Raw genomic sequence first — 26,175 nt, forward strand, 5'->3', positions numbered from 1 at the left:
CAATGAAATTTATGTTTTAAGTGCTGTTTCCCACATATTACTCTAACACAACATAAATACTGAATGTACATCCTTTATCCTATAAACAATATGTCAACATAGATACAAAATATAGCTATTAAAAACCTTAGATCTACTGTCAATATAAATACAATTATATTTAATAAGTTAAAAATATATTGTGAAGACCTATTTAAAATAAAGTATTAAAACAAGAGAGAACTTACCATTACAGATATCACTAGAATGACAAGGAAATTATTAAAACAGGAGAATTCTCCATTAATGTAAAAAATTTCACAGCTTTCACAGGTAATGGATACCCACCAGAAAGGAGACACTTGCTGCTGAAAGAGCGCATTGCATTTAGGAAGGAAGAGCATTTCCTGGTTAATCACTTAGAAAATTAGCTCATCTTTTCCTATAGCTGCTCTCCTGAAATCCCTGACCCATTCAGACCTAGAATCTTGTGACTTCCCTATGCTTCTGTTTTATACACAATTCCCATTAAAGGGCCACAGTATGACTTCAACAAGAGACAGTGAGAGCACCAAACAGCATTTATGCTGAATATACTGTAGCTTCCAACAATGTTAAATGAAAAGATTCCAAATGGAGGACTGAAAACAACCCGCTTCCTGGCAAGAAAGTTTTGAGGAAGCTTTTAAGGTCTCTTGTTTTCAGAAAGCTCAAACTTCACATTTCTAAAGAATATGAGCAGCTAAGTTATTACTTTATATTAAATATTGTGATCTCTAGATGTTTTATTACTTATCAGGTGGAAAATTTAATGAAAGAGGTGTAAATAACGGAATGACTAGTTCCCCACAGACTTAAAATGAAAGTAAAAAAAAATGGAGTTTTTTTTAAAACACAGCTGAAATGATCCAAAGTGCCTGTTGTGCGCAAAGCACTGCCCCTAGAGTCTGACAAGAGAACCCAGCTGGCAGCTTCTGCACATTTTCACATACTTGTCACCCACTTCTCACTCTCTTATTTCTTCCTTTGGAAAGTGCTCCTGCTTGCAAGCTACATCTACCAGCAGATGGAGATCTAGGAAGAAAACAGAATACTGAGTCAATATTAGTCTTTGTATACATCTCACTTAGCAGCATACACAGAAATTGCACTTCTATCAGTTAATATAAAATATGGCCTGGAAGGCAGATCATAATTTCATAGTTTGTGGCCTACCGTTTAACAATAGTGATTACTCTAATTTTGCATAGTTTTAAATCTAAAAACAAAAAATCCTTAAAGAGAAGTTGGTGTGTGCACCCACTCTTCCAGATACATTATTTATATATGCATTCACTACAACAGGTACCAACAGGCAAGACCAATTGCTGTTAACTTTTTAACCTCAGCAGTATCCTCAGGAGTGCGTATTCTACTTCCTACGTACACTTTCATTTATCCATAAAAGGGACAATTGCCTCAAAGATTGAAATGACCGGTGCCAAGACTCTAGAGAAAGCTCATGGTGCATAGACAAGCCAAACAACAGTCTCCTTTACTGAAAATAATCTTGATCCATGGCAAAATGAAAACACTTCCAACATATGGCCAGATCAAAACGTGGAATTTAGCAACTTGTAGGTCAAGACTGTGAACAAGTTACCTTCTAAACTGACAGCACTACCAGCACAAACATGATCCAATTGAATTTTAATCTCTAACCAGAAACATAGGAGATGTTGAAGAGTTCATGGCCAGGGCCTGTCCCCTTTGTAGGTGATCACTGCGACCTACTAAAGACGCTAGATGAACACTAAAATGATTCTTGTCTGGAAGGTGCAGGAAATGCTTCAAATGAAAAGGTAGCATGGGAGTCCTCACCTGAATGAAGATGTGCCCTCAACAATTCCACTTATAAATCTATCCACCTAGCAGTGAAAGAGAGGGGATGCATTCTGACACAACTGTAGTAGCAAGGGAGTGGGTGGTAAGTATCTAGGGTAGCTTGCACAGCGATAAAGATGAAGGGTTGATCTGAGCCAGTAGCATCTCAAAATTATGTCTTGTTCCTGTTGCAAAATTTGAGAACATTGCCAGATTATTTGCAGAAAAAGATCAGATTATTCACAAAAAATATACAGACAGCCATTCAGGAAGAGAAGTTTTTCCTTAATGTGTGAGTATGCTTAGAATGCTTAAATTTAGAAGTAAAAAATTCTATCTGCTCCATTCCAAGATCACAGCTTCCAAAAAGAAGGACTGCAAATAAAAATCTCCCTAATCAGAACATGGTCCTTCTCATCTCCTCTTTTAGATGATGAAACAAAAAACGTGGATACTAGCTTCACTACAGCTATATTCACTAGCTGAGTGTACCCATGCAGAACGATGCAGAGGAGCTGAGGGGGGTGGTATGTGAAGAACATACAGAGTTCCTATTAGTCATTTGTGAAGCCCAAAAGGACTCCTATTGCAGGTGTGGATGCTGCCAACATAGCCACACAGATTCATTCCGAAAATCCCATTTTATAGATGATCTTGACTATAAAGTAGTGGAGAAAGAAATATTCCTCAGCATCTTCAGATCTACATCCTAAGAAACACTGTGAGGCTGAAAAAAGCAATCCCTGAAAGGCGTGAACTATTCTTCACACCTCAATGTGATAACCAATCCAAGAACTGGAGAGCCATACCCAATATCTCTTAAGGAAAAGAGTAGGAAGGGAACAGATGGCATAGACTATACTCATTCAGAATGATACACCTTAGTGCTGAATTTAGTGTTGAATTAAGTTTTGGATTCTCTGTTGCATCCTCTGACTCTCTGAGGAAGAGCCAGCAAGTATTTCTTCTTTTCTTGGTGCTGCCAAAGGAAACGGGCTCCTTCTGACAAACTGCGAGGGGCATACAATCAGCACATGAGGAGTGAAGATATGGTTAAAGACGACACTTATATTAAGAAAGGTGATCCTGCACAGACAAGAAACTTGTACTGCAACAACAGAATCTGTGTGGGTCATACACTTCAGTCATATTGATTACTGATGATAACTTTTCAGGCCATTTTCGTTTTCAAGCTAGATATTCTCTTCAGAATAGAAGCCATATGCTCCAAGTTCACTGGATACTTCTTCCATATCTTCAAGTTGCGTTTAGTTGCAGCTCCAAAAATCTCTTGTGAAAAGCATTTTTGAAGAGGGAATGGGTGGATATAGACAGGATTGGGATGGGATATCATTCACCATTGAATCCAGGATCCATTGGCCTGAAGTTATTTTTCTTTATGCTTTCGGGAAAGAGGAAGGATAAGATAAAGGCATATTACTTAACTTCACACCAGAACTGTTGTTTTAAAAGTTTCAATTAATGTAGAAATTCTGACATGAAGAAACAAGGGCTTCATTAGACTAATAAAACTTTAATGATCGCACACAACATAAACAACCAAAGTCAAACATATCCATTGATTCTGTATGATTCTAGATTTCCAAGTACAGCCAAAATTAAAGTCAATTACCATTGTAAGTGCTTAGCGACTACAGAAAAGATTCCAAGGTATCTCAGGTCAGGCACCTAAAATACATAGCAACTTCTAAAAAAAATGTCATTTAGTATTTGCTCTGATACACTACTACAAGGAAAAAAAAAAAAAAATCAAATTACAGACAAACAACTATCTTGAACAACTATCTCCGCTCAAGAAATGGCCATGACTTTGAGAGACTGAATGTAAATGCTGCAATAGTTCAAAAAAAAAAAAAAGAAAAAAGAAAAAAGACTATGGATCTGGAAGTACTATTTCCATTACAACTCCTCCAGTGAACAGTACAGTAATAGCTCAATATAAAACAGTGCAAAGAGATTTAAAAAAAAATTCTTTACTGTAAACACAGCCATACCAACATTATGCAGGGAATACTTTCATTTGCATGTACTGAAATGCAGCTTAAGGCTTCATTTGACATTATGAAGTTTAAGGCACCTACCTTCGCTGACTATGTTGGGGAACTTTGTGTAAATAGGCTCCTCCTCTAGTAAACAGGGAGACAGACATCTCCAAAAGGTACTTCAGAGCAGGAACTGAGTGACCCTCACTCACAACTGATTAACGAGGGAGCTGAAAAAAGACTAGGCTCTTTAACAAGCCAGCTAAATTAACACTAAATATGAGAAAAATAACACTATTACTGACATTTTACCACCAGTACTAACATCAAAATAAGTTCCAAATAAGTCTTTTAAAAAAAAATTGTCAGTATGACCAGAAATAAAACTTGAAAAATGAGATTAAATGTACCTTGAAAATGTTTAAAACAAAAACTGAAAACTGGAGTAAGGCTCTGAAGAAACAGTTAGAATAAGCTTCCTCAATTCAAAAATGATTGCCTTTGGTGCCTAAAATCAAAATGTCAAATTGAGGACTGAAATTACTGCTGGAGTCTTAATATTAGGGCATTTGAACAAGAAATTCACTTCTCCAGAAAGAGCAAAAACAATGTTATCATTATCAATTTCAAAACAAAAAAGAGGGTTCTTCACACACTGTATAATTACCTATGCTAATTACATTAATTTGCATAGAACACTATGGATGCTAAAAGTATATATGCCTTCCACAACTGACTAGACAAATTCATGGAAGAAAAGTTTATTGTGGTCTATTAGCCCACAATAGGTCTATTACAAAAATGCCAAAGATACTGTTGGAGATGGGACAGTGGGCTGGAGAGACATTTCATCTGATCCTGTTTGTCAGGATGTTCGTAGACAGGTAAACTAGAATTTAGCTAAGCAAGTTGGGTAAGTATGTCTTTTTTGATTTGAAGAAAACAATTTCATTGATTTATGACGATGCAGAGGTGGGCTGGCAGATTTGGAAGGAAATTGTAGGGATAGCATTTTGGTGGGGTAACAGATGTCTCTCTTGCCACAGGATGGTTGCTAACGGCAATGAAATTCAGTCCAGTTTCTTCAAAGGAAGATAATGCTTTCTCCACAATGAAGGTTGTGGTTCTTGGCTTATCTGTATGGCCTTGATTTTGGCCTAGAATTGCTTCCAGTCACAGGAGTGACTTTTACTTCCATCTTCATTGCAATGGCCTTTTAAATCACATTACGTTGACTCTTGTCGTATGCTAGCTAGAACTTGGCATCACCACATAACAAGAAAGTAAATAATGTCAGAAGCCTGCTGGAATAGATGAAACAAAAGAGTTTTTTCTCTAGCAGGTTGTATATCAAAGTGCAGGCTTGGAAAACTTGCAAATGGGTGCCCAAAGGAAAAGAGGGAAAGGACAGGACTCGATCACATTTAAAGAATAACGTGGGAAGAAACATTTGAAAATTGTCATCACGTACCATTCTAGCACAGAAAGATTAAGGAAGAAGTTGTTTCCAAAGACTCATAGAGCAAAGGAGGTGCTGACAGACAAACACAGTCAGAGCAACAGAGGTCAGCTTATATTAAAACCTATTTGTTTCAGGCTTACAGCTGAAACGATGGCTATGCCAGCTTTGGGGCTTGTATCACATGGTGAATTTATTTTGAGCCAACTTGAGCCTGACTGTACTTGGCTCAGGTGTGCCGTCTGTCTCTAAACTTCATATGTACACCGACCCTAAGAGGCACAATGGTAGAAATGCAGACCTGGATGACTATCCCATTTCCCAGAGAATTGACTCTATGCTAATTATTGCTAACACATAGCAGTACTTCATTTCTGTGGAACAGCCCCATAGAAACGCTTTCCAAAATGTTGCCATTCATAACTTCACAATGACATATTAAGCAAAGGTTTTGCTGTAGATAGGAAAACAGATATTTTGCTAACTGTCCATGGTAACAGGAAGAAAGTGAACCAGAATCCTCAATTTTGTGTTTTAAACAAAAGTCTGTCATCTTTCAAGACGGCATCCAACTTCTCTCAGCTTCCTGACAGAAGGACCTTTATTCCTCACTCAAATGTTTGAAACTGATGGGCATAGAAGCTGAATTATTAGCTAGCATTGTTAACTGCAACATATACCCTACCCTTTGAAGTGAGCAACAGCTATTCAAGCTTTATGTTCAGGCTTTCATTCTTTGACGATCAGCAGTGAGGGAATTCGCTGCTTACAAAACTTGCAGGCCACACCAACTTTTCCTCTAGAATGAATCCAAAGAGCTCTTAGTGTCCTGTGATGTCTCTCTAATCTGTAGACCCTTAAGTTTTCCTTTAGTTACTAGATTTGTGAACCGTTTGGCCTCAGATGTCCTACTACTTTATTTTCCATGCATTTCAGCATAGGTATTGCCAGTGTGAGACAAAATGTATTTAATGATCTGTGACAAAAAAATTTGGCCTTCTACACTTCCTTCATCAAAACAATGGGGTTTTTTTGCTACTTTAAACAGCCACCTCATTACTCAATGCTTCCTTCATACCACTGTCATGCTCCAGTACACATATCTACGGACTTCATCTCAATGCTATAACATCCAGGTTTCTGACACGACCCTCAAAATTTCAGATTTTATTTACTGATATAATTTATTCCCTCTTCCACATAAAAGTAAGTAGTGTAAAGATTTCTGTACAAGTGTATCGGTAAGTACACTAACAAGTTGTAGAAGTGTATTTTAACTGAAGGAATACTGAAGTACTTACACCACAGACAATGACTTAAACTGTTCTTACTCCCTCTTTCTGTAATGATCCGCTTCCACGTAGCCTGTCTGGGTAAACTCTAGAAAAAACTTAGAATATTTTCTTACCAGGGGACTTGCCCTTCTGTGAATTGCTTCTTCTCTCCCTGCATCTAGCTTGTACAGATGAAACTGTGTCTTTTACAGATTTGTTCACAGGCCCAGTTCCTGAAGTGAGGAAACCTGTCTGCTCTGAAGAGACCCGTGTGTCTGACATACTGGATGGACATTTAACACTGGGATCCACCTTAAAAAAAGCAAAACAAAAGAAAGCAAACCAAAGACCACTCAATACTTTCTCGTAATCACTTTAGGGAACTAAGTAATAACTATTTTTTATCCACTCCAAAGGATATTAACAAATGTTGAACACTGCCTAGATGGCTTATGCAATAGTTTGTCCAACTTAATTCTGAGTTTAAAACACTTATGCAGATTGACAAATTATAACTCAAGCCCTTACAAAACACCATATTAAGCAAAACATGAAAGCACAAAATCAGGATACACAGAGTTAAGATATGTGTCCTCACAGCCCAAACCTTTCCCTCAGTCATCAAAAGAGCTAAGAGAACTTAACTACAATAATTCCAGCTGCGTTCACTGTTGCCAACACCTGTATTACTAAGTGACAGATTTGACTGAAACAACTTGACAGAGCTGTGCGACACAAAACTACGTACGCAAGCTGCACATCTCTGGTAGGAGATCTCACATGTCCCACTGTTAAGACATTAAATTTTTATGTTGTTCCTTGCTTTTTGGAGCCCTCTGCTGCTCTTCCATATGAATACTGCAGGCAACTATTTTTGAACTTGTGTATTTCCTTAATCATGTTAGTGAAATCTGTGCTTGCTTTAAGTTCCTTTTCAAAACTAATAGAGCATGCGTCTGCTACCTTAACAAAGTAACATTTAGAATGCCCGTCACTACAGGGATTGGCCAGATGGTATGTGAAAGGGAACCTTCGTCTGAAATGAGGAGTTTCTGATTAGCCACCAAAAGAAGAAGCATTAGTACTGGAAAACTGAGAATGCAAAATTATCCAAATAAAATACAATATTAAAACAAATTCAATTCCAGAATCTAACCACATGTGAGATTTACAGCTTTGTCTTTAGAGTAGACTAGAGCACGGGAAAAACAAACTACAGTTAAAACCTGGCAGACACCACAAAGTATAAACAAATGAAAATACTTTACATCATTACGTGTTTATTTCCCATGGAAGACACAATTTATTGACTAAACAATTAAAATTTTAAATAACTGAACTGTTAATCAAACAATCTGACCATTTATCTAAGTTGTAAACAGAAACCTTTGCCTTCAGTGACAATTCTCAAAACACTCTTCTTAAGTGAGGAGTAAACATAGGATGTTATGATCTAAGAAAGCTTCTGCTTCAACACCATGAATACATCTGCATGATGTATTTATTTTTTTCCCCCATCTCAATGCATGGTACAACTTGGACATCACAGGCTAACATACTAATTAATGCAGGATACTTCTCCTTTTTATTCTCCCTTTAACTTGCTTTCCCAAACAAATCCTCCACTCACTGTCTGTTAGTGAACTCTGTAGTTTCTTAAGTATGCAAGAATTCTTAAAAGTTCAGTCCAGACGCTAGCAGTACCACAGAATATAATTATCTCAAAAAATATCTAGTGCTCTTTTCCTTCAGTACTGCCCGTTATCCCTTACCTGCTGTGCACTGAATGGCTGTCCTTCCTGAACAAATATTATTGAAGACTGGTTTGGGGGATGCTCCAGTTGTTCTTTCAGTTCTGCATGTGCTTCCTGTGTGGTCACAGATTCTTGCACTACTTGAGCAGCAGCACTGTCTACAGACTCAGTGGTATGGATAGCATAAAGAAAATCAGAAGGCTGCGACAGAGAACAAGTTATCGCTTGATCTGCTCCCATCACAAATGATGTAATGTCTGAACCTACAGGTGTAAGAGGCTCCAGTTGGCTAGCCTCAGTTGAAGAAGGTGGATCACTGTTCTCGGTATTAACTAGCAGTTGTTGACCTCTGTTAGACTGAGGGGTTGAACACTGGTTCTCCACAGGTTCCACCTTTACCATTTCAACTTTGGGTGATGAATGCATTTCATCAACAATCTGAAACACAGCTTCAAGATTTACTTCTGTCTTCTTGTTTTCATCAGATGTATTACATGGCCAGTTAGAGGGCAGAAATTCAACTGTGTAAGATGACTGCATTGGAGGATTCTGAAGAAACAAAATACAGTGAACTTTAATATGAAAATGTTACAATGACAGTACGTGTACTGAAGAGACTGTAAGGGAATCTGGGCCATCAACTCAAGTGCTCATATATTCAAAAGTTTGTCTGCTATTTTCAGCTACATCAGCAGGTTTAATAAAAGGGGGCTACTTCTCCTTTGTCTTGTTTTTCATCAACCACCTTACTTATTGCAAGCCCTCTTTCTTCTATTGACTGTCTATCCTGGAGAGAAAGGAAGATTACTTATCAGTAGATGGATACTCTTCCAGATGCATTATCTGCATGCCCTTTGTACTGCAGGTATACATATACCCAAGTATCCAAACCAGAGACTTCTAGTCTTAGTAGAATGTGTGGGGTGCATTAGGTTCAACCCCTTCACATGCCACTTAGATGACAGGAAATGATAGAGCACATGTACCTGCCTTCAATTCTTCTAAAACTCAAGCATTCCTGTTAAAACATAAGCACATAAAACACAAGGTCTCTGAGCAAGAGAAAAAAGTATGTATGCTGTAAATGTGCGTACAGACAACACGACTTGAGAAACACCAGTTACTTACCGATACCACCTTTTTTTTTTTAATTCAAGTGATTGCCATACATTCATTCACACAATGAGTGATTTCCAGGCATGCTCCAGTCCCAGAATGAAGGAAAGTTCAGATGCCTACAGAAACAGATACTGTAGTACTGCCCTATCTATCATGGCCTCCCACCTGGACACTCCCATCAAAGCACGGTGTCCAACAAATGCATGACTAGAAGTCTACGCAGATCTATGTTAAAAACCCATAGATCTTCAGGTCAGAAACACTTCTTAAAGAATCTGTAGAGGCTTCCTTTGCCCTCAAAGAGCAGGTTTGAACACTATAAAAATATTTCATTTTGAAATATCACAACATGTCAGGACACAGTCAGCAATCTGACGATAATCTTTTTAGCAGTATTCACATAAATCAAAGATCTTTCAAAGCAGAAAGAAAATAATGAAGAGTCTTCAAAAACAGCAGCAAAATCCTACCCAAATGAAATGATAAATCACATTGCAGCAGCAATAGCACTGGCTGTTACTTCTTCTAGAGATGAGTCAGATTTAAAAGACACTAGAAGGGTAATGCCTTCTGACAAATAGAAGTCATATAACGATGTTGAACAGAAACTCAGTTGTGTCTGAAGTACAATCTTATTTGGAAAAAGATCTAGTATAAAGAATTAGTCACTAGTGCCTGATTGTCCCCAGACCTTCTAGCTGAGGTAATGGCTAATAAAAAGCTACTTTCACATATGAATAAATTAGAGAACAGGAAGCCACAGGATCACCTACTAGGAAAGTCATATCAGGTCAAATGCCATGGAAGGACTTGGTCTCTCAGCAGCAGCAAGACCATCAGAAGTCCCTGAGGAAAGTATCACAGAGAGGTGAGAGGATATTGAAATGTCTTCTTGAGGGTGTATGAAGCCAAGTTCTGTACTAGATTCCTTTTTATGTAAGTGTGCTGGTCTGCAGATTGTCACAAACTTTTAGGGAGGAGAAAAAAAAAAAAGATAAAACTTGAACTGCAGAAACTTAGTTTAGGTCAGGTAAAAATCTCTTCTTTTAATGCTTCATTAAAAGTAAGCCACCCCAATATTTTTTGGGATAAAGATTTAAATTCAGTTACTTCCATTTAAAATTTTTTCCAATTGTGCTTTTTTAAATATTAAAAAAAAAGTTTTTCACTTTTGTTACATTATTTACTTACTGTCTTATGCTGCTAAGACTTTAAGTAAGATCTGGTTTAAAAAGTCAACCACCGAAGGAAGAGATAATCCCTGATAGATTTTTTTTAAAACAAACAAACAAGCAAGCAAAACCACCTGCAGCTTCTCCTACCTCTTCCTAGCAGACCTCAGGCTGAAGCTATTATAGTACTGCCTGAGCATATTATCTTATTGAATATAATATAGGATCTGGTATGCCTTTCCAGTAAGGGAAAGTGCCCTTACAAAGATACAAATCATTTTAGTTTATCTAGAGAGGATATCACAGACAGGGCCCGAGGGGAGGCAGCAATGAAACAGAAAGAAAAGTGACAGAGACTGAGAAATCAGGAATCAAAAGACTATGTTGCTGCTTATCTAAGCTCAGGAGGAAAAATGATTCGGTTCAATGAAAGGGAAGATGGGCACTTCATTCATTGTAGGACACACAGAGCATGCAGAGGAAGGGTAAGCACAAGTGCAACTCTACAGGGACCGTTAGGATTAAAAGTATCTGTCTATAGAGCTTGGGCAGTCACTCAGTAGTCGTCCAGGGTAAACTTCATTTTTAAATAATAAGGCTGTCGGTCATTCTTATTACAAATAAAAGCAAATAACATAAGATTTCCTCTAATGGCAGGGAAGTTTCCTATCTTCTCTCTTCACTCATATTTATTACTTCTATTGCCAGTTGCTTCTTACTTCGGTTCTACGGGAAAATGCTGGCAGTTAATAAAACACTAACAGCAATCAAATAGCAAGGCTATTAATAAAAATAAATAAATAAATTCTAATATGGAGCCTGAGTTCATGGCTATGATAAAGGAGCAGTGAAAAAAAATGTACTAGTAGTTGTAATGTGCCAGAACATCTGTTGCAGGAAATAGCCAGACTTTCCTCTCCAAAGACTCTTACTCCCATCCAAGGATACTGACTCATCACATTGATGCACACCCTACTCCTCTGGAGAAATCAGTTAAAAAGAATGTGAAGCCGTACTTGAACTCCCGATTTTGTAACCAATAGTGGAAAGAGTGTAATATAAATTTATGAAGCTGAAGACTGATTTAGAAACCTCATCAGTGGTGTACTCTAAGCAGTTACTATGTCTGAGTATCACCACCCATATACCTTTGCAGCTGTAATTCCCTGTAGCTTGTCTTGGGAAGCGATTGTGGGCAGAGAGACATTTCTTACTGGCCTTATCTTCCCATGTCCCACTCAGAATCACCTGAGCAGCTAAGGTGTGTATTCTACAAGCCCAGCAGCCGGCCTCCCAGCCACCAGAAACTAACCTGTCCTAATGTCTCCTGAATTTGCAATAATGCTCTCTGAAAGACTCAGGAAGGACTGGCACAAGGTTATCTTTCTTGGCCAACACTTCTTGTTTTTACTTCTGAAATGACAAAGTACTGTCCTGATCCAACTGAAACAGGGCTGATGATCAACATGCTGACTGCCAATGTGCTGGCAGGGGTCCCTCTCTTCTGGATAGGTTCAGTCACTTGTTAACTAACTCTGGCAGTTTTGTATAGACTATGCTAGGGGTATCTAACAGGCCACAGTGAGATGAAACAGCCTAAAATACGCTGCAAGCCATTCTTCAAGAGCATAGTTTCTAATTTTGCACGGAATTGCAGCAACTGGTGGAAGATACAAGTGAAACAACGCAATATGCAAACTCTATTTTTCATAAACCTTAAAAGATAAAAATCATTAGATAAAAATCAACCAAGCCTGGGTTGGTTTCCTCCTTTAGTTTTATCGCTTTGAAGATTTGTGTGCACAGTGACTGACGATCAACACAAAAGTAGGACAGGATGGTCAGTATTGTAGCTGGCCATATCCCTCAGCAGAAGCCTGGGGAAGTACCTACACTAGAGTCCATAACAGATAAATTGACTGTTCTCCAGAACTCAGTGAGATCTTCAGATAAACTTTTGGCTTATGTACTATCTGTATAGCTCCTGTCACCATGCCCCAGGAGAAACGATCTATGCTGCACGAAGAGACTCAACAGTCCTGAGAAACCTTATTGATCCATTCTATTTATTTGCATCATCCTGCTCAGACACATCCAGTTACTGATCAGGTAGAACTGATGGACGTCACTGCTTACCTTAGAGCTGTTCACACAGAGACCTCCTAGTGGTCTCTTGTCCAGATGTACCAACAGCTTTTGACTGGGAATTCCTTTGTTAGAGCTTTATTATCTGATCAGCCACTGGTAAATGGCCTAAATCTTGATTCCGCACACTGCCCATGGACTTGCTTCTTCAAACTACTCATTTTCACTAGATGCTTTGAACAGTGTATTTAAATTAGGTCAGTTACTCTAGCACTATTGCTTTCACTCTAGCCCTGATAGCATCCCTGACTACTCCCTTTGAATGATTTGCTATCCCAGTCATTGACCTAAGCCTTCTGAGATCAGAAACTACTTGATTCTAACTTCCCATCACCCACAGCCTCCCAATGGGCTCACCTGCCCATGTTCTGGTGTGCATATATATATATATATATATATTTTTTTTTTTTAAACACAATCTCATGATTGAAGTGAGAGGACAAAGACAAACTGTGTAAAAATGCATATTACTGTATCCAGGGGATGACTGGACAGTGACTATTTATATCTTTGTATCAGCACATTATCCTGCCCATCCTGGATAAACCTACATAAAAGATCTTGAAAAAAAGACTAAGGTTGATATTTGCAAGACAGAGAACTGGATAATCAAGCTTGGGCAAGACAACCCTTTTTCAACACACACAAGCATAACTTGCGTTGCTTGTCCTCCATGAGGAGACATGCACATGCATTATGCCATAATGCAAAAGGAAGCCCTTGCATTTCTACTTCAAACCTTTCAATATTTGATAAGCCAGACCCTCCAAAACAGGTACATTTCCACTGGAATTATATAAAGTATTTGCAGTAAGTACTGTAGCTATTTTTGATAGGACATCTCTGAGGTGGAGCCAATTCCAAAAGACATCTTTGCTTTTCTCATTCATCAGATGAGCCTCAGGACTGCAAAAAGCTGTCTGGGACAAGAAGGGGAGCTGTTTCTCAGTATTTGCATAATATCAAAATATCATTTTGTCCAGCCAAGGACACTTCTAAAATTTAAACTTAGACTCATTCACCAAAATAAATTCTGGTGAAGTCAACACTCCACTGTCAATGCTTCACTGATGAGGATATCCACTATGATACTAACCTGAAAACGAAAAATCACTTAACTATCTATTTAATACTCCATAGTTCCTGGAAATAGATATTGTAAGCACATTACTTTTAACTTACTCAAGTTCCTCAATTTTCACTTGGATATCCTTCACCCCAGAAGTTCATAAACCTAGCCCTCAGTCATATAGTTCCCTCTACTTTCACCTGGTTTCAGTATGCTACACTCACCTGGAAAAAGTTGCAGTGGGTGTAGGCTGAGCCTGTAGGACTAGCACAGCCAGACAGAGGATCTATGTGGGTAGTTGGTGAGCAACATTGCAGTACAGCTAGAAAGAATCCACACACAGTTATCAGACTTTCAGACCTTGTGTCTGGTGTACAGATTTCTACTACTTTCTTTGATTAAGCATTTCAATAATCATATTGTAAATTAAACTGCAGAAATGTATTATTACTTCCCAAATGATTTGAAGACCAATTTCTTTATCTAAAAATATGTATTGTAACACGTATATATTCTAAAATAGTATGCACACACTTAGAAACTTCATAATCACAGCTTTTTGTGTATTAACATCACCTTTTTGAACTAGCTTAGCTAGAAGAGGACCTTAAAACGCCACCCAGCTTTTTCATCAGAACATAACATAGGAAGCTGATTCACATGGAAAGAGCTTAGAAGTTCACATACACACATGGAAATTAAAGAGTGATTTTATTCTGAAGAGTAACTTTGTAGATGAGGCAGTGTTCTACAAGTATTATTTTTGATGACAAGCAAAGATATTAAAAGTAAAGGCATTATTTTCAAGACAGATCATCTTCAAATTTAGTCTTCATTCTGAGAGAGAGATTATTCCTTGATGAAACCACAGTTAATCCAATGTTCACAACAGAAAGGTATCACATAAACCAGACAGTAATAGGTATAACTTGAGGTGGCAAACATAGATCAAATTTATTTGCAATGTTTGATATCTACATGAGATTTCACTTGAGACAGTTGCTACAACAGCCAAATATATATATTTTTATATCTACTCCCACTGCCCTTTTTTATATGATGTTGCATAATTTTTGTGCAGTTTAGAGCAATAAACATGGGAGCTAAACAGCAAAGAAAGAGCTAATGGGCATCCTTCTAAATAAGCGTATGATATATGTATAATATATATAACTTAAAAAGCCAATGTGCCACTTCATGATGAAATCTGGACATCTTCCAGGAGTTTACTTTATGACCTGGGAAGACATTCTTATTCTGGATATTGCTAAAAACTGAAATGATATACGAGCTCAGTAATATTTCACTCACTGGACACTCTGCCGTATGTTATAAAAAAATAAGAAAAAAAAGCAATGAAAAAAAGCTTTTGAAGGGCTATTGTAAAAAATAAGGCAAGAGCACAAGGACCTACAAAGGAGAAATTTCTTGGAACCTGCTACAGTGACTCTAAGGAAAAATCAAAAACATATTAGAAAAAAGTTATTTTCTGATGAAAGAAAAGCAAGGACCTGATGGGAAGACGTGCTTGTGAAATACTAGGAAAGTGCAAGACATTGCATGCATATCATAAGCACAAAATGCTACAAGGAGAAGATAAATGACAGGACACTTGTCACAGTAGTAGAGCTTGTGGCAACAGCAACTCATTAATCAAACAAACTGTTGTATTTGTAAACCAAGGTAAGAGAATAAAAATAATTGTGTAGAAGACCAGAAACTGATGACAGATTCTGAATGTTTCTGAAATGGAGAATATTGCATAAACAGAATAGTTTGCATTCACAACAAAATCTTATTTGTCCACACAGGTTATAGCAGTGACTGATTTAACAGCAAGAGCAACTGCATCTTTGGAAGTATCACAGAAGGCAGGAACAGAAAGAGTCAGTTACGAAGCAGATCCACCATAAGATGGAGACCAATTTTAGATAAGTATTACTCATCAGCCATAGTCACAACAGGAGATTCAGTCTATACCCAGACAACTTTTGAATAGTGTAGTACTGAAGAAAGTATTGGAAATAGCCACATCAAAAGCAAGAGATGTTCAAGCCATTTGTGTAGAACACATCTACTGATAGATGGTGTTATCAAAGAAGAAAGTGTCAATTCATTTCGAATACCTCGGGTCTTCAAACTGAATCAAAATTCAATAGATATATCAGCTTCAATCACATGCTTTCATCCTACAATGTTAATTGGAGAGAAGAAATTTCTAAGCTCTTTTGTCCAAGATATAGTTAATGTAGTCATACACAGAGGAAATAATCAGCTAAAGCATCATCCGCTCTTATAAAATAACTGCATTAATGTAATGATGTTGATATATGACATTTGGATTTCCAAAAAGCTTTTGACAAAGTTGCCATCAAAAAATTAAGAAAACTGAGCAACACCATAAGAGGGAAGGTTGTTCATTAAAAAAAAAAAAAAAAATCTGTTTTAGAGATAGGACACACAAGATAGAAATAAGGAGTCAGTTTTCACAACTGATTGAGGTCACCAGTGGAGCTCCCCATGAGTCTGTTCTAGGACTAATGTTGTTCATCATTTTAATAGATTACTTTTAAAAGGGGGTGAGTGAGCATTGAGGTGATGTTTGCTGATAACATCAGGTTATTCAGGGTAAAAAAAAAAAAAGCAGCAGCTATGAAAACCTGAAAAAAATCTTGTGGAATTGAGTGACTAGGTTAAAGCAAAACAAACAAAAACCACTGTCACCATCACCAACACGCGCGCGCACACACACACACACAAAAGCACCCCACCCATCACATTAAGTTTGATGTGGACAAAGCTCTGCATGAAAGAAAAATAAACTGGATTTCATACATTAAATGATGGGTTCTTAACTGACCATCATTAATCAGGAACTACATCTTTGTATCATAGTAAACAGTTCCAGGGAGCCATCAGTTTAATACTCAGCAGCTGCCAGGGAGACCCCCCCAAAATCATGAACAAAACAATCAGATTGTTAGGAACTAGTAGAAAAGGAATGGAGGATGAGAGAGGAACATTATTTCTCTATATAAATCCATGGTTCACCCACACCTTGACTACCATGCATATTTTTTAGACTTTACATCCCGGAAGAAGAGTATAACAGAATTGTAAAAGGTTACAAGGAGGGCAACATGGATGATCTAAGGTATAGAATATTTCCTTGAAGGAACAGCTAAGTGGGCTAGGACTCTTGAATGTAGAAGAAAATGCAATTAAGGGGAACATGACAGAAGTCTTTAAAGTCATGAAGGGTGGAGTGAGGTGGATATGGATAGAGACAAGTTTACACACAAAAACCCAGACAAATAATGAATACGTAGTAGAAATATGGAAGAAACAGCTATATCAGTAAATTAAGATTTAGATTCATTCTCCAGCACAGAGTCTGTTCATAGCGTTAACTTTCTTACTCTTCTAAGATAGAACAGCCACATGCAAATAGCCTGCTGGGAATGGTCCCCAGCCCATGCCAACCCCTGAATCAAGCACAGGACTTTTAGGGGAGAGTGTGGTAACCAGGCTGACCATCTAATGATATGGACAACCAAGATCCTGCAACCAGGAACTTGCCTGAGTACAGTTTAATACACTAGCATAGACACAGCTAGACAGTCATAATTTCAGCAAAGATGTATCTTGCCAAATGTAACTGGAAGTTAGAACTCAGATGTAAACACAATCTGAAAACATCAAAAAAAAAAGTGCTGCTCTTACAGTTTGATGTATACAAATTCCGATTGGCCTGTGTGCTTTTTCTGGGTTGCCACGCTTCACCCAAGCCCAAGAAAGCTGAAAGCCCCACAATTTATACAGAAGGAATATGATTAGCAACAGACCTTTACCACAGTTATTCAAGCTTGGTAATGTTCTCCAAAGATCTGTTGGAAATGGCAAAACTTCACATACTGTCTCTATGTATTTAAGATTGTAACGGATGTTAAGGAACGTTATCATCAGCTCTGTGCCAAAATGAGTGAAACGGACACTAACCAGCTTCTTCCATTCCACTACAGCATGTGCTACATGCAAAATACCAAGGAGGGACTTGGAGACCATTTTTTCAGTGAGAACTTATCATGTCAGGTTCGAAAGTTATGCCTAAAGGAAGCTAATTCCTCATCAGACGACTGGGTCAACAGTACCCAAAGCTGTCCAGGAAATTATGAAACACAACTGTGCCTACTCCTCTCAGATCAATAAACCTGAATGGACCTGAGTAATGCACCTGAATACAAGAAATATGCAAGCTCTAGTCCTGTACCAAACGAAAGACTGATGAAAAAGAGGATGATAGCTAAGGTCTTTTCAATAAGGAGGTGTGAGAATGACAATATCACTTGAAATAGCTTAGGCATGCAGGTGGGATTAATCTCATTACTATTGGGCTCAAATGTCTAGCAGCTGTCAAAACTAGTCATCTGCATTCCCTACACAGTTAACGAAGAAATAGCCTCATCAGGAAGGGATGAATTGTTTTCTAAAGGCATATGTCTAAGAAAGCTAGAGTGACTCAACCTCTGGGAGGTGTCTGTTTCTCTCTATGGACTATATGTGTAATGTAGATGACAAGCCCAGACATACACAAGTAACTATTATACACTCAGATGAATCTTAAGCAAGATTAATCCTACTACTAGTTTTACAAGTGCATTACTAACACATTCAGTCTGCTTTTCTCAAGGGAAAATATGGTGCTATTTATGCAGTGTTAAAACAATTACTATTTCTTAGCTGCTTATTTATTTTAAGAATCCCATTCTGACTGACACATATGCAAATTTTAAGCTTTATACACAAAGAAATATATTTATCATAGGAGAGGGTGTATCATTTGGAATAAAATGGCTACTCCTAACATTTCTGGTGAAGGATAGCTTATCATATTTAAACGAAGTCCACAGCTATAGATGTCTTCAAAAGGCATAGTTAGACTTGCCATGTCAGGTGGGACCAGTAACTGATGTTTCCAACATGCTCTCATTGACTATTTTTTCATTATTAGGATTCTTCACGACAATAAAGCTTCAATACAGTTCTTTGATGCAATCCTACTACTATCAAAGGTTTTGCATACAGCTGAAAGCAAATAGGACCAAATCTTTGAAACAATTACACTCTAGTGCAAGCAAAAAAAAAAAAAAATCCACATTGACTTCTTCTGCTCTATTGCCCTTCCAGTGAGAACCATAATGAAAACTAAGAAAATCTTTCTGTCACTGAAGTTAAACAAACAAGTTAAATAATCAAAAGAGTTATCTTTATGTATAAGTTCTACTCTGATTTAATTTAATGGGATATCACAAACCTCATGTTCACTCTAAATGAAATGAAAAACATCAGTTGTAAGATTGAACATATATTCTTCAGTCTGCTCACTTATGAAATACATGTTTTATCATTAACTATCACTTTCCAAATAAACTAATCTTTATATAAAGTGTTCTGTGCTCTCCAGATGAAGGGAAGAAGACTTTTTCATGCAGACATATGATAGAATAAGCTTTCTGTATCTTAGAATATACAGAAAAAAGGATAATGCATAGAGTAAGAGATATACAAGAACAGAAATTAAAACACTGAAACAGTCCTAAGGCTCTCTGAAAATGAAAAGATTTATAATATCCTTTAGTGAAATGGCAAACTTTTCTTCTCAGAAGTACTAATGAATTCTTTGGGCCTCCCAAAAGCCTCAGATTCTATAACTTTTCCTATTTGTGTTTGAATTAGGCCTTAATTTTTGTACTTTTGATATGTTTTCATGTTTGTTTGTTTGTTTGTTTTTGAAGGTTCTGCATCTACTTTTTCCATAGTGTTGCAAAGGAGAGGAAAAGATTCTTCAGCAACACAGCTGATTTCTTCTTTAAGTTCTTATAATCCCAATGGGAGAGATTAGAGTCATCCAGTTTATAGATCTACACTTTCGTGTCCAAATCTAAGCTAGTCACCCTCAGCTCCTCCAGAGCTAATACTGCAAAACAGGCACTTCCAGGACATGAATGATCTCATCCTAAGACAAAGTTTAAAACAAGCTACATGAACCACACTCTAGAGAGGCCATTTCTCTTCCTTTACTATAATTTAAGGGACTAGCTCAAAGATATCGAAAATTCAGTATGAAGACGACCTCCAAACTATGCTTTGTAAAATGATAGACACATGAAGCAGAGACCATCTCCCAACTGAAGCAGCTACTGTCAGGGTACTCTGCTCCTGGGAGGAGACTTAATAGTTTGCAACTTGCAGTGCAGCCACCAGCTACCTCAGCAATGTCTGTAGGTAGCATAGGCAAGGTATATCTGGCAAAAGTCACCCGTCTCTTAAACCATTTTGAGCGTCCACAGGAGATATACGACTCTCCAGAATCCTTCCTTGACAAGAAACATGTTAAGGAGACTATAGCGACCACTGGTTGAAACATGGGCTAACATTCTCAGCAGAGCTGTTAAAAGATGAGCACAGAAGACATGTGAAGATTTCACTGTGTACTGCTTCTGGCAGAAAGACAGCAGCCACCACTTTTGGGATTTCTAAACAGGGACATCTGACTCAGTGAGGGTGCAGCTGCCAAGGGAGGAACAGGCAGAAGGTAAGAATAATAACTGAGTTTCAGTTTGTTCAGGGGAAGAGTCACTATGTTCTATGTTTCAGAAGTTCAAGGGAAGGAAAAAAAAAAAAAACATAACATTTTTCCAATTCAAGGCAAGGAAGAAGAACAGAACAATAATTTGTTTCAACAGCTTTTCTGGGGAGGGAGGGAATAACTTGTCTGAAGTGACACTGAAAATTTTAATAGAAATTTTTTTAGACAAAATTAGAAAGTAGACAAAATTCGTTTCTTAGACAAAACTTCTGTCACTCTCCCATCTTTTGTACATAAAGATTACAACAAAAAGAAGATAAGCAAGAAAAATATTAAGAATATACAAAAAGAGTGGCATAGGTTTTCAAGCAGAAGGAAATATTCTACAGGACATTCCTGATTGATATTTAACTTTAAAAAGTTAACTTGGGCAACCATGAGACTAAGGACTTCTACACTTATTTTCAACCAGTTCTCAGTACTTTAGCAATGTCCCTCTCAATGTTCCTTAATAGGGAAAAAAACAAAAAAAAAAAAGTGAAAGGTAGGCTAGCACCAAGTAGTTTTGGACAAATGTTTTCTTTCTCACCCTTTAACCTTATCAGTGTGGCTTTCTAGAAAATCAGCAGGGGACGTAGCACCTTCAAAATCTGGAGGGAGGATGGGAATATCAAACTAAATATTTTTGTTGTCGAGTTCTCTCCTCCATTTAGGCTTTACACTCTCTATCTAATTCTCACTTGAAATATGCATATATTAAAGACCATTGTAGAAAAAAATTAAGTATCGCTTTTAAATATCCTTTTTTGAAAGATAAGTGCAAAAAATTGTTCCTACCTGTTGGATAGTAGGCTTGTGAGTACTGCACTGAAGATGTGTAGCTGCTGTATTTTGGAGGGGAAGTGGCCGCTGTTTGAGACCCCTGCTGAACATGCACAGGAGAGGCACTGGGCTGGAGCGTGTACGTGACCTCTGTTGGAAACCTTTGGAGCACAGGAAAGGCAACTCCTTTATCTGAAAATGTTGAGGAAGCCTCCATATGCCCTGGAACCAACCCAAGAGAGTTCTGCCATGTTCTGGAAGGGACGGGAGTCCGATCTGAACTTTTTGATGACAAAGTGCTGTGGCTCTGGGGTGAGGCTGACACATAGGAGTAGGGAGATAAATTGTCTCGATGATAAGACCGATGAAACTGTCCTACAGTCAGTGGTCCTGCATTGGTTACAAAATAAAGTAAAACAAGCATTAATGAAAAGAGCTATCACAGGCACTAACGTGAGGAGCCACAACATTATATGGGGAGCTTATCTTTACTCCAATGTACTTCATCCAGAAATAGACTGCATTCTTCCACAGAAACAAAGTAACAGCTACAGTAGCTTAGTAGTACAGTATTAATACAAAGTTACCTATGTAGCATTTCATGCCCTGAAACAGTGCAAGATATCAGTATTTATAAATATGCTGTAAGTCACAATGCATAGTAAATTAGTAAACCAAACTAAAGTTATTTAGAAAGTATTGTGTGGTAAGTCAAACAGTATGGAAAAACAAACAAATAAAAAAAAAAAACAAACAGGAAGTCATAAAGCAGGACTGTACCAAACTCCAAAGTGGAAAGCTCAAAGACAGTTAAGGGAAAGATAATGTCAAAATCCTTAAAGTAGCTTTGAAATCCTAGCCCAAATGCTTTATGACAAGTCATTTAATTTGAGAAGAAAAAATCCAAAGATGGAAATGTTTATCCTTAATTCTGAACAACAGAAAGAGCAGTAGGCAAGGATATAAAAGCCACTGTTTCCTCCCAACCTTCGTTCTTGGTACTAGCCTTGTGCTCCCTAGCATGAAAGGGCAGAACTCTAAATTAGCCCTGGAAGAAGACAGAATGACATATCGCTCAGCTTCTACTATCTAAGTTACAGAGCAAGCTAATAATAGTAATGAAGAGAACAAGTGTTAAAGGTAACCTACAAAAGAAAAAATAATGCATTTAGAGCAAGAGCCAGCAACAATGCTTACAGTTAATTTCCTACTTTTTCAATAAGACTTTGGGTTTTATAACTTTATCAAGTGTTAAGTTTCAGATAGATAATTTTCATACCCAGATTCTACCCCAGACTGATTTGGCATTTCTGCAAGAATCAGTAAGTCTTTTTCAAGAAGGAGAATGAGCAAGAATGCTATAATTTTAGTAACTCATTTGGAATTCCTTATTGTGCATGTTTACAGAAAAATATCCTGTCAAACGGACAGCTTTGCTTTTATCACTACTAAAGTCCACTCGCCATTTTTATCACTCAAGCTTTTACAACCACTTCAACTACTTTAGTTTAAAACATCCCAAACAATTTTGCCATTTTGTTTTTTCCTAGCTATTCTTTTTATTCCTCTCTTAGTTTCCTCATTTAGTTAGTTATTCCATGCAATGATATTCACTCTTATACCATGACAGCTTGCTTTCTTTTAGAGTTTTAGTGGCATTCTTGAAACATTGACCAGAGCGCCTCCGCTCACCAAATTCCTAAAAGAATTTATATGACTTTTCCAAAGTGTATTATATAGAGCTATGCATCCTGCTAATTATAACTTTCATGACAACTTGCATTGATTGGCCTTGCTTGGAAGTCAAGCTTTCTCAAACTTGTAGTTCCCCAAACCCACACTAAGGAACTTTTTAAAAAATTAGCCTCACATTTACTTCTGTCACTCTTACGATGAGGACTACTTTAGGAAATAGGTAGTGCATCAGTCATTATTCAGCAAGTTCATATTAAATCCTTAAATAAAAGATTTTAGCTAAATAAATATCACTTGGCACTACAAATATTATTAAGATTTAATATACAGGTCTGTTTATTTCCTGTTCAATATTGTTACTATAAATAAAAACAGAGAATGAACAGAAGTATCCTAATTACTTTGTTTATATTTTACCTTTGGGTATGGAAATTAATATTATTTAGTTTTAATTCATGAACAAGTTACCATAAGAGGCCAAGTTATTATGCACCTATTGCTTCACAGGACTTGTCCATGGACATTTAACACAGAGTTACATGACGCAAGGCATTTGGAACAGACTGCCGCCTCGCAAGAGTACTGTCAATGACCTCACATGCACAGCAGAGTAAAGCATGCCCCTAAACAGCCAGTACAGAACACAGTGCACAGTTAAGTTGTCAGACTTCATTGCGTATGAGAACTCCTATGTTTTCTTTGTTCATTCTGTAGGTCTTTCTAGAGCCTCAAACTCCGGGAGCAAAAGCTCTCTAAAACTGCATCCATAAAAATAAAGCCAAGAAATTGAAAGGCTGATTTTTTCATAGGATTTACAGTAACAATGGTCTGCATTATGCTAGACAGACCAGATTTTTTTGAAGAAATCTCACACAACCCATCTTAGCCTTAAAAAGGTTTAAATAAAATCTTAAACGTTTTCTAGCCTCAACATTGAAATAAATAAGCTCCTGCCCTTATCAAATATTTCATTTTGTTTTCTTGGTATTACAGGCGTAATCCTACACACATAACAGACGACATCAGATGAATTAGAACACAGTTTCTGCAATGAAACAGTAGCCAAGAATAAACTCATGATAGCCTTAATCTGTTCTTACTTAGCCTTAAGTAAGGGCTGATACTGCAAGAAGCAGTACTATCTGCCTCTCCCATTCTCCTGGTGGCACACTCCTACCACTTTTTTTGCACTGACTTTAACAGTACCAAAACTGTGTGGTACTCTCTTGGCCAGAGAGCCCACCATGAAAAGGCAGCTCAGTCCTCTCTTCGGATCATTGTGCTGAAGCAACACAATTGCTACACCTGCTGCAAGGAAGACGATGAGAACACGCAACCAAGGGAATATAGAGTAGGACTACGTTTTTGGTAGCAGCCCACAGTTGGCTCAAACTAAGAGCATCATGAAACAAGATATTCACATCTTCTTTATACAGCATCAAATACAATTCTCATATTTACGTGGAACTTATGGAATAACCTACTGAGAGCTCAGACTTGTTTCAGAAAACTAAGAATCTCTCAAGGAGAGTTAGAAAGAAATAAAGCATGTTCTGAGGCTTTTAACCATATTTAACCATATTTAACCATCTAGCTTCCATCTATTCATCCAATCCTCTTTAAAAACCTATCTAGCATGCAATTCTTTCTCAGGAGGCAGCTGTCAAAAGTCTTACTACCAGGTCTTTTCTCCTTTGCACAAACCTTCCAGAATGCTCCAGTTGTCACTTAACATAACCCATTGGTTCACACTGACCTAATGAGAACTCTTTAAGCATCCTTGCCAATGGGCAAGGAGGAATGACGTTCCACTGGCAGAGCTGAACTGGCTCCACAGGGATGAGACAAGTGTGTTCTTAGGGTAGTCTTACACGACATGGAGATTGAAAAGTAGACGTGACTAAAGCTACCTCCAAGATAAGACCCACCCGCAGGAAGAACACACGGTTTCCAACACAGGTTGGATTCAGGGCCCACCAGCACAGCCAGGTAACCCTCTTCCCTCAGAGGAGGGCCACACACCACCCAGCGCTTACCAAACCCACCGCGGCCCCGGCCCCGGCCCGCCTCACCGGGCTTGTCGGCCTTGCCGGGCGCGGAGGGCGGCAGCAGCGGGTCCCCGTGCAGCGAAGTGCTGAGCAGCCGCTGGAAGCGGTTGGGCGGGCGGCTGGCCACCTCCAGGCCGGCCGCCAGCTTCGCCTTGTTGGCGCTCGTGAGGCGCTTGAGGTGCACGAGGAGGTCGGGCCGGTCGCGGCGGAAGTGGGGGCTGTGGAAGTGGTGCAGGGGCCCGGCGGCCGCGGCGCCGCCGCCCCCGCCGCCCGCCGGCCCGGGCCCGCCCGCCGGCCCCGGCACCACCTTGCGGAAGCCGTAGAGGTTGAGCTGCCGGATGAAGCTGGTGAAGTTGGTGGTCTTGAAGAGCTCGGCGGCGCCGCCCGCCGCCGCCCCGTCGCCGCCCGGCCCCGCGCCGTGGGCCGGCGCCGCGCCCAGCAGCTCGGACTCGAAGAGCGGCTGGTCGATGAGGAGCCCCTCGCCGCGGGCGTCCCAGCGGATGGAGCGGAACCGCGGGCTGTTCACCAGCCGCCACAGCTTGGCCGGGAAGTTGTTGGGGTTGATGGGGGCGGCCAGCAGCGGCTCCTCCATGGCGACGGGCGGGGGCCGCCGCCGCTCGCGCCCCAACGGCCGCCGCGCGAGGGCCGCCGCCGCCAATCAGCGCCGCCCGCGCGCCGCCCGCCACGTGCCGCGGCTCGCGACGCGCCGCGCGGGTCCCGCCGGCTCCTCAGCGCCGGGGCGGCGGCGGCTCCCCACAGCCCCGTGGCAGCTCTCCTGGCGCCGCCAGCCCCGGCCGCGCAGCGGCTCCACCCGGCCCCGCCGGCCCCCGGCTCGGCCACCGCCCCCCCCGCCCCGCCGGCCCCCCGCTCGGCCACCGCCCCCACAGCCCCGCCGGCCCCCCGCTCGGCCACCCCCGGCCCCGCCGGGCCCCCGCTCGGCTCCACCCGGCCCCGCCGCCCCCACAACCCCGCCGGCCCCCGCTCGGCCACCCCCGGCCCCGCCGCCCCCCCCGCCCCGCCGGCCCCCAGCCCTGCGGTGCCCACCCCCAGCCCCATCGCCCCCATCGATGAAGTAGGCTGCCTGGATTTCCAAAAGGCTTTTGTCAAGGTCTCTCACCGAGAACTCCCTGGGAAACTGAGCTGCCATCAGATCAGAGGGAATCTTCCGTAGCGGATAGATCATG

At 39.6% G+C, this 26,175-nt stretch overlaps 1 protein-coding gene across 1 annotated transcript; it reads right to left on the reverse strand.

Moving 5' to 3' along the window:
- Positions 1-286: 286 nt before the first annotated feature.
- On the reverse strand, positions 287-25,583 carry HSF5 (heat shock transcription factor 5). The gene is made up of 6 exons (XM_068910166.1): positions 25,016-25,583; positions 21,264-21,638; positions 14,062-14,159; positions 8,351-8,881; positions 6,713-6,890; positions 287-1,053 (listed from the first exon to the last, which is right to left on the reverse strand). The coding sequence occupies exons 1-6, from the start codon at positions 25,581-25,583 to the stop codon at positions 986-988; spliced, it is 1,818 nt and encodes a 605-aa protein (XP_068766267.1). The 3' UTR covers positions 287-985.
- Between the last annotated feature and the right edge of the window lie 592 nt (positions 25,584-26,175).

This window comes from Struthio camelus, chromosome 16, assembly GCF_040807025.1.
Source record: "Struthio camelus isolate bStrCam1 chromosome 16, bStrCam1.hap1, whole genome shotgun sequence".
Lineage (NCBI taxonomy): Eukaryota > Metazoa > Chordata > Aves > Struthioniformes > Struthionidae > Struthio > Struthio camelus.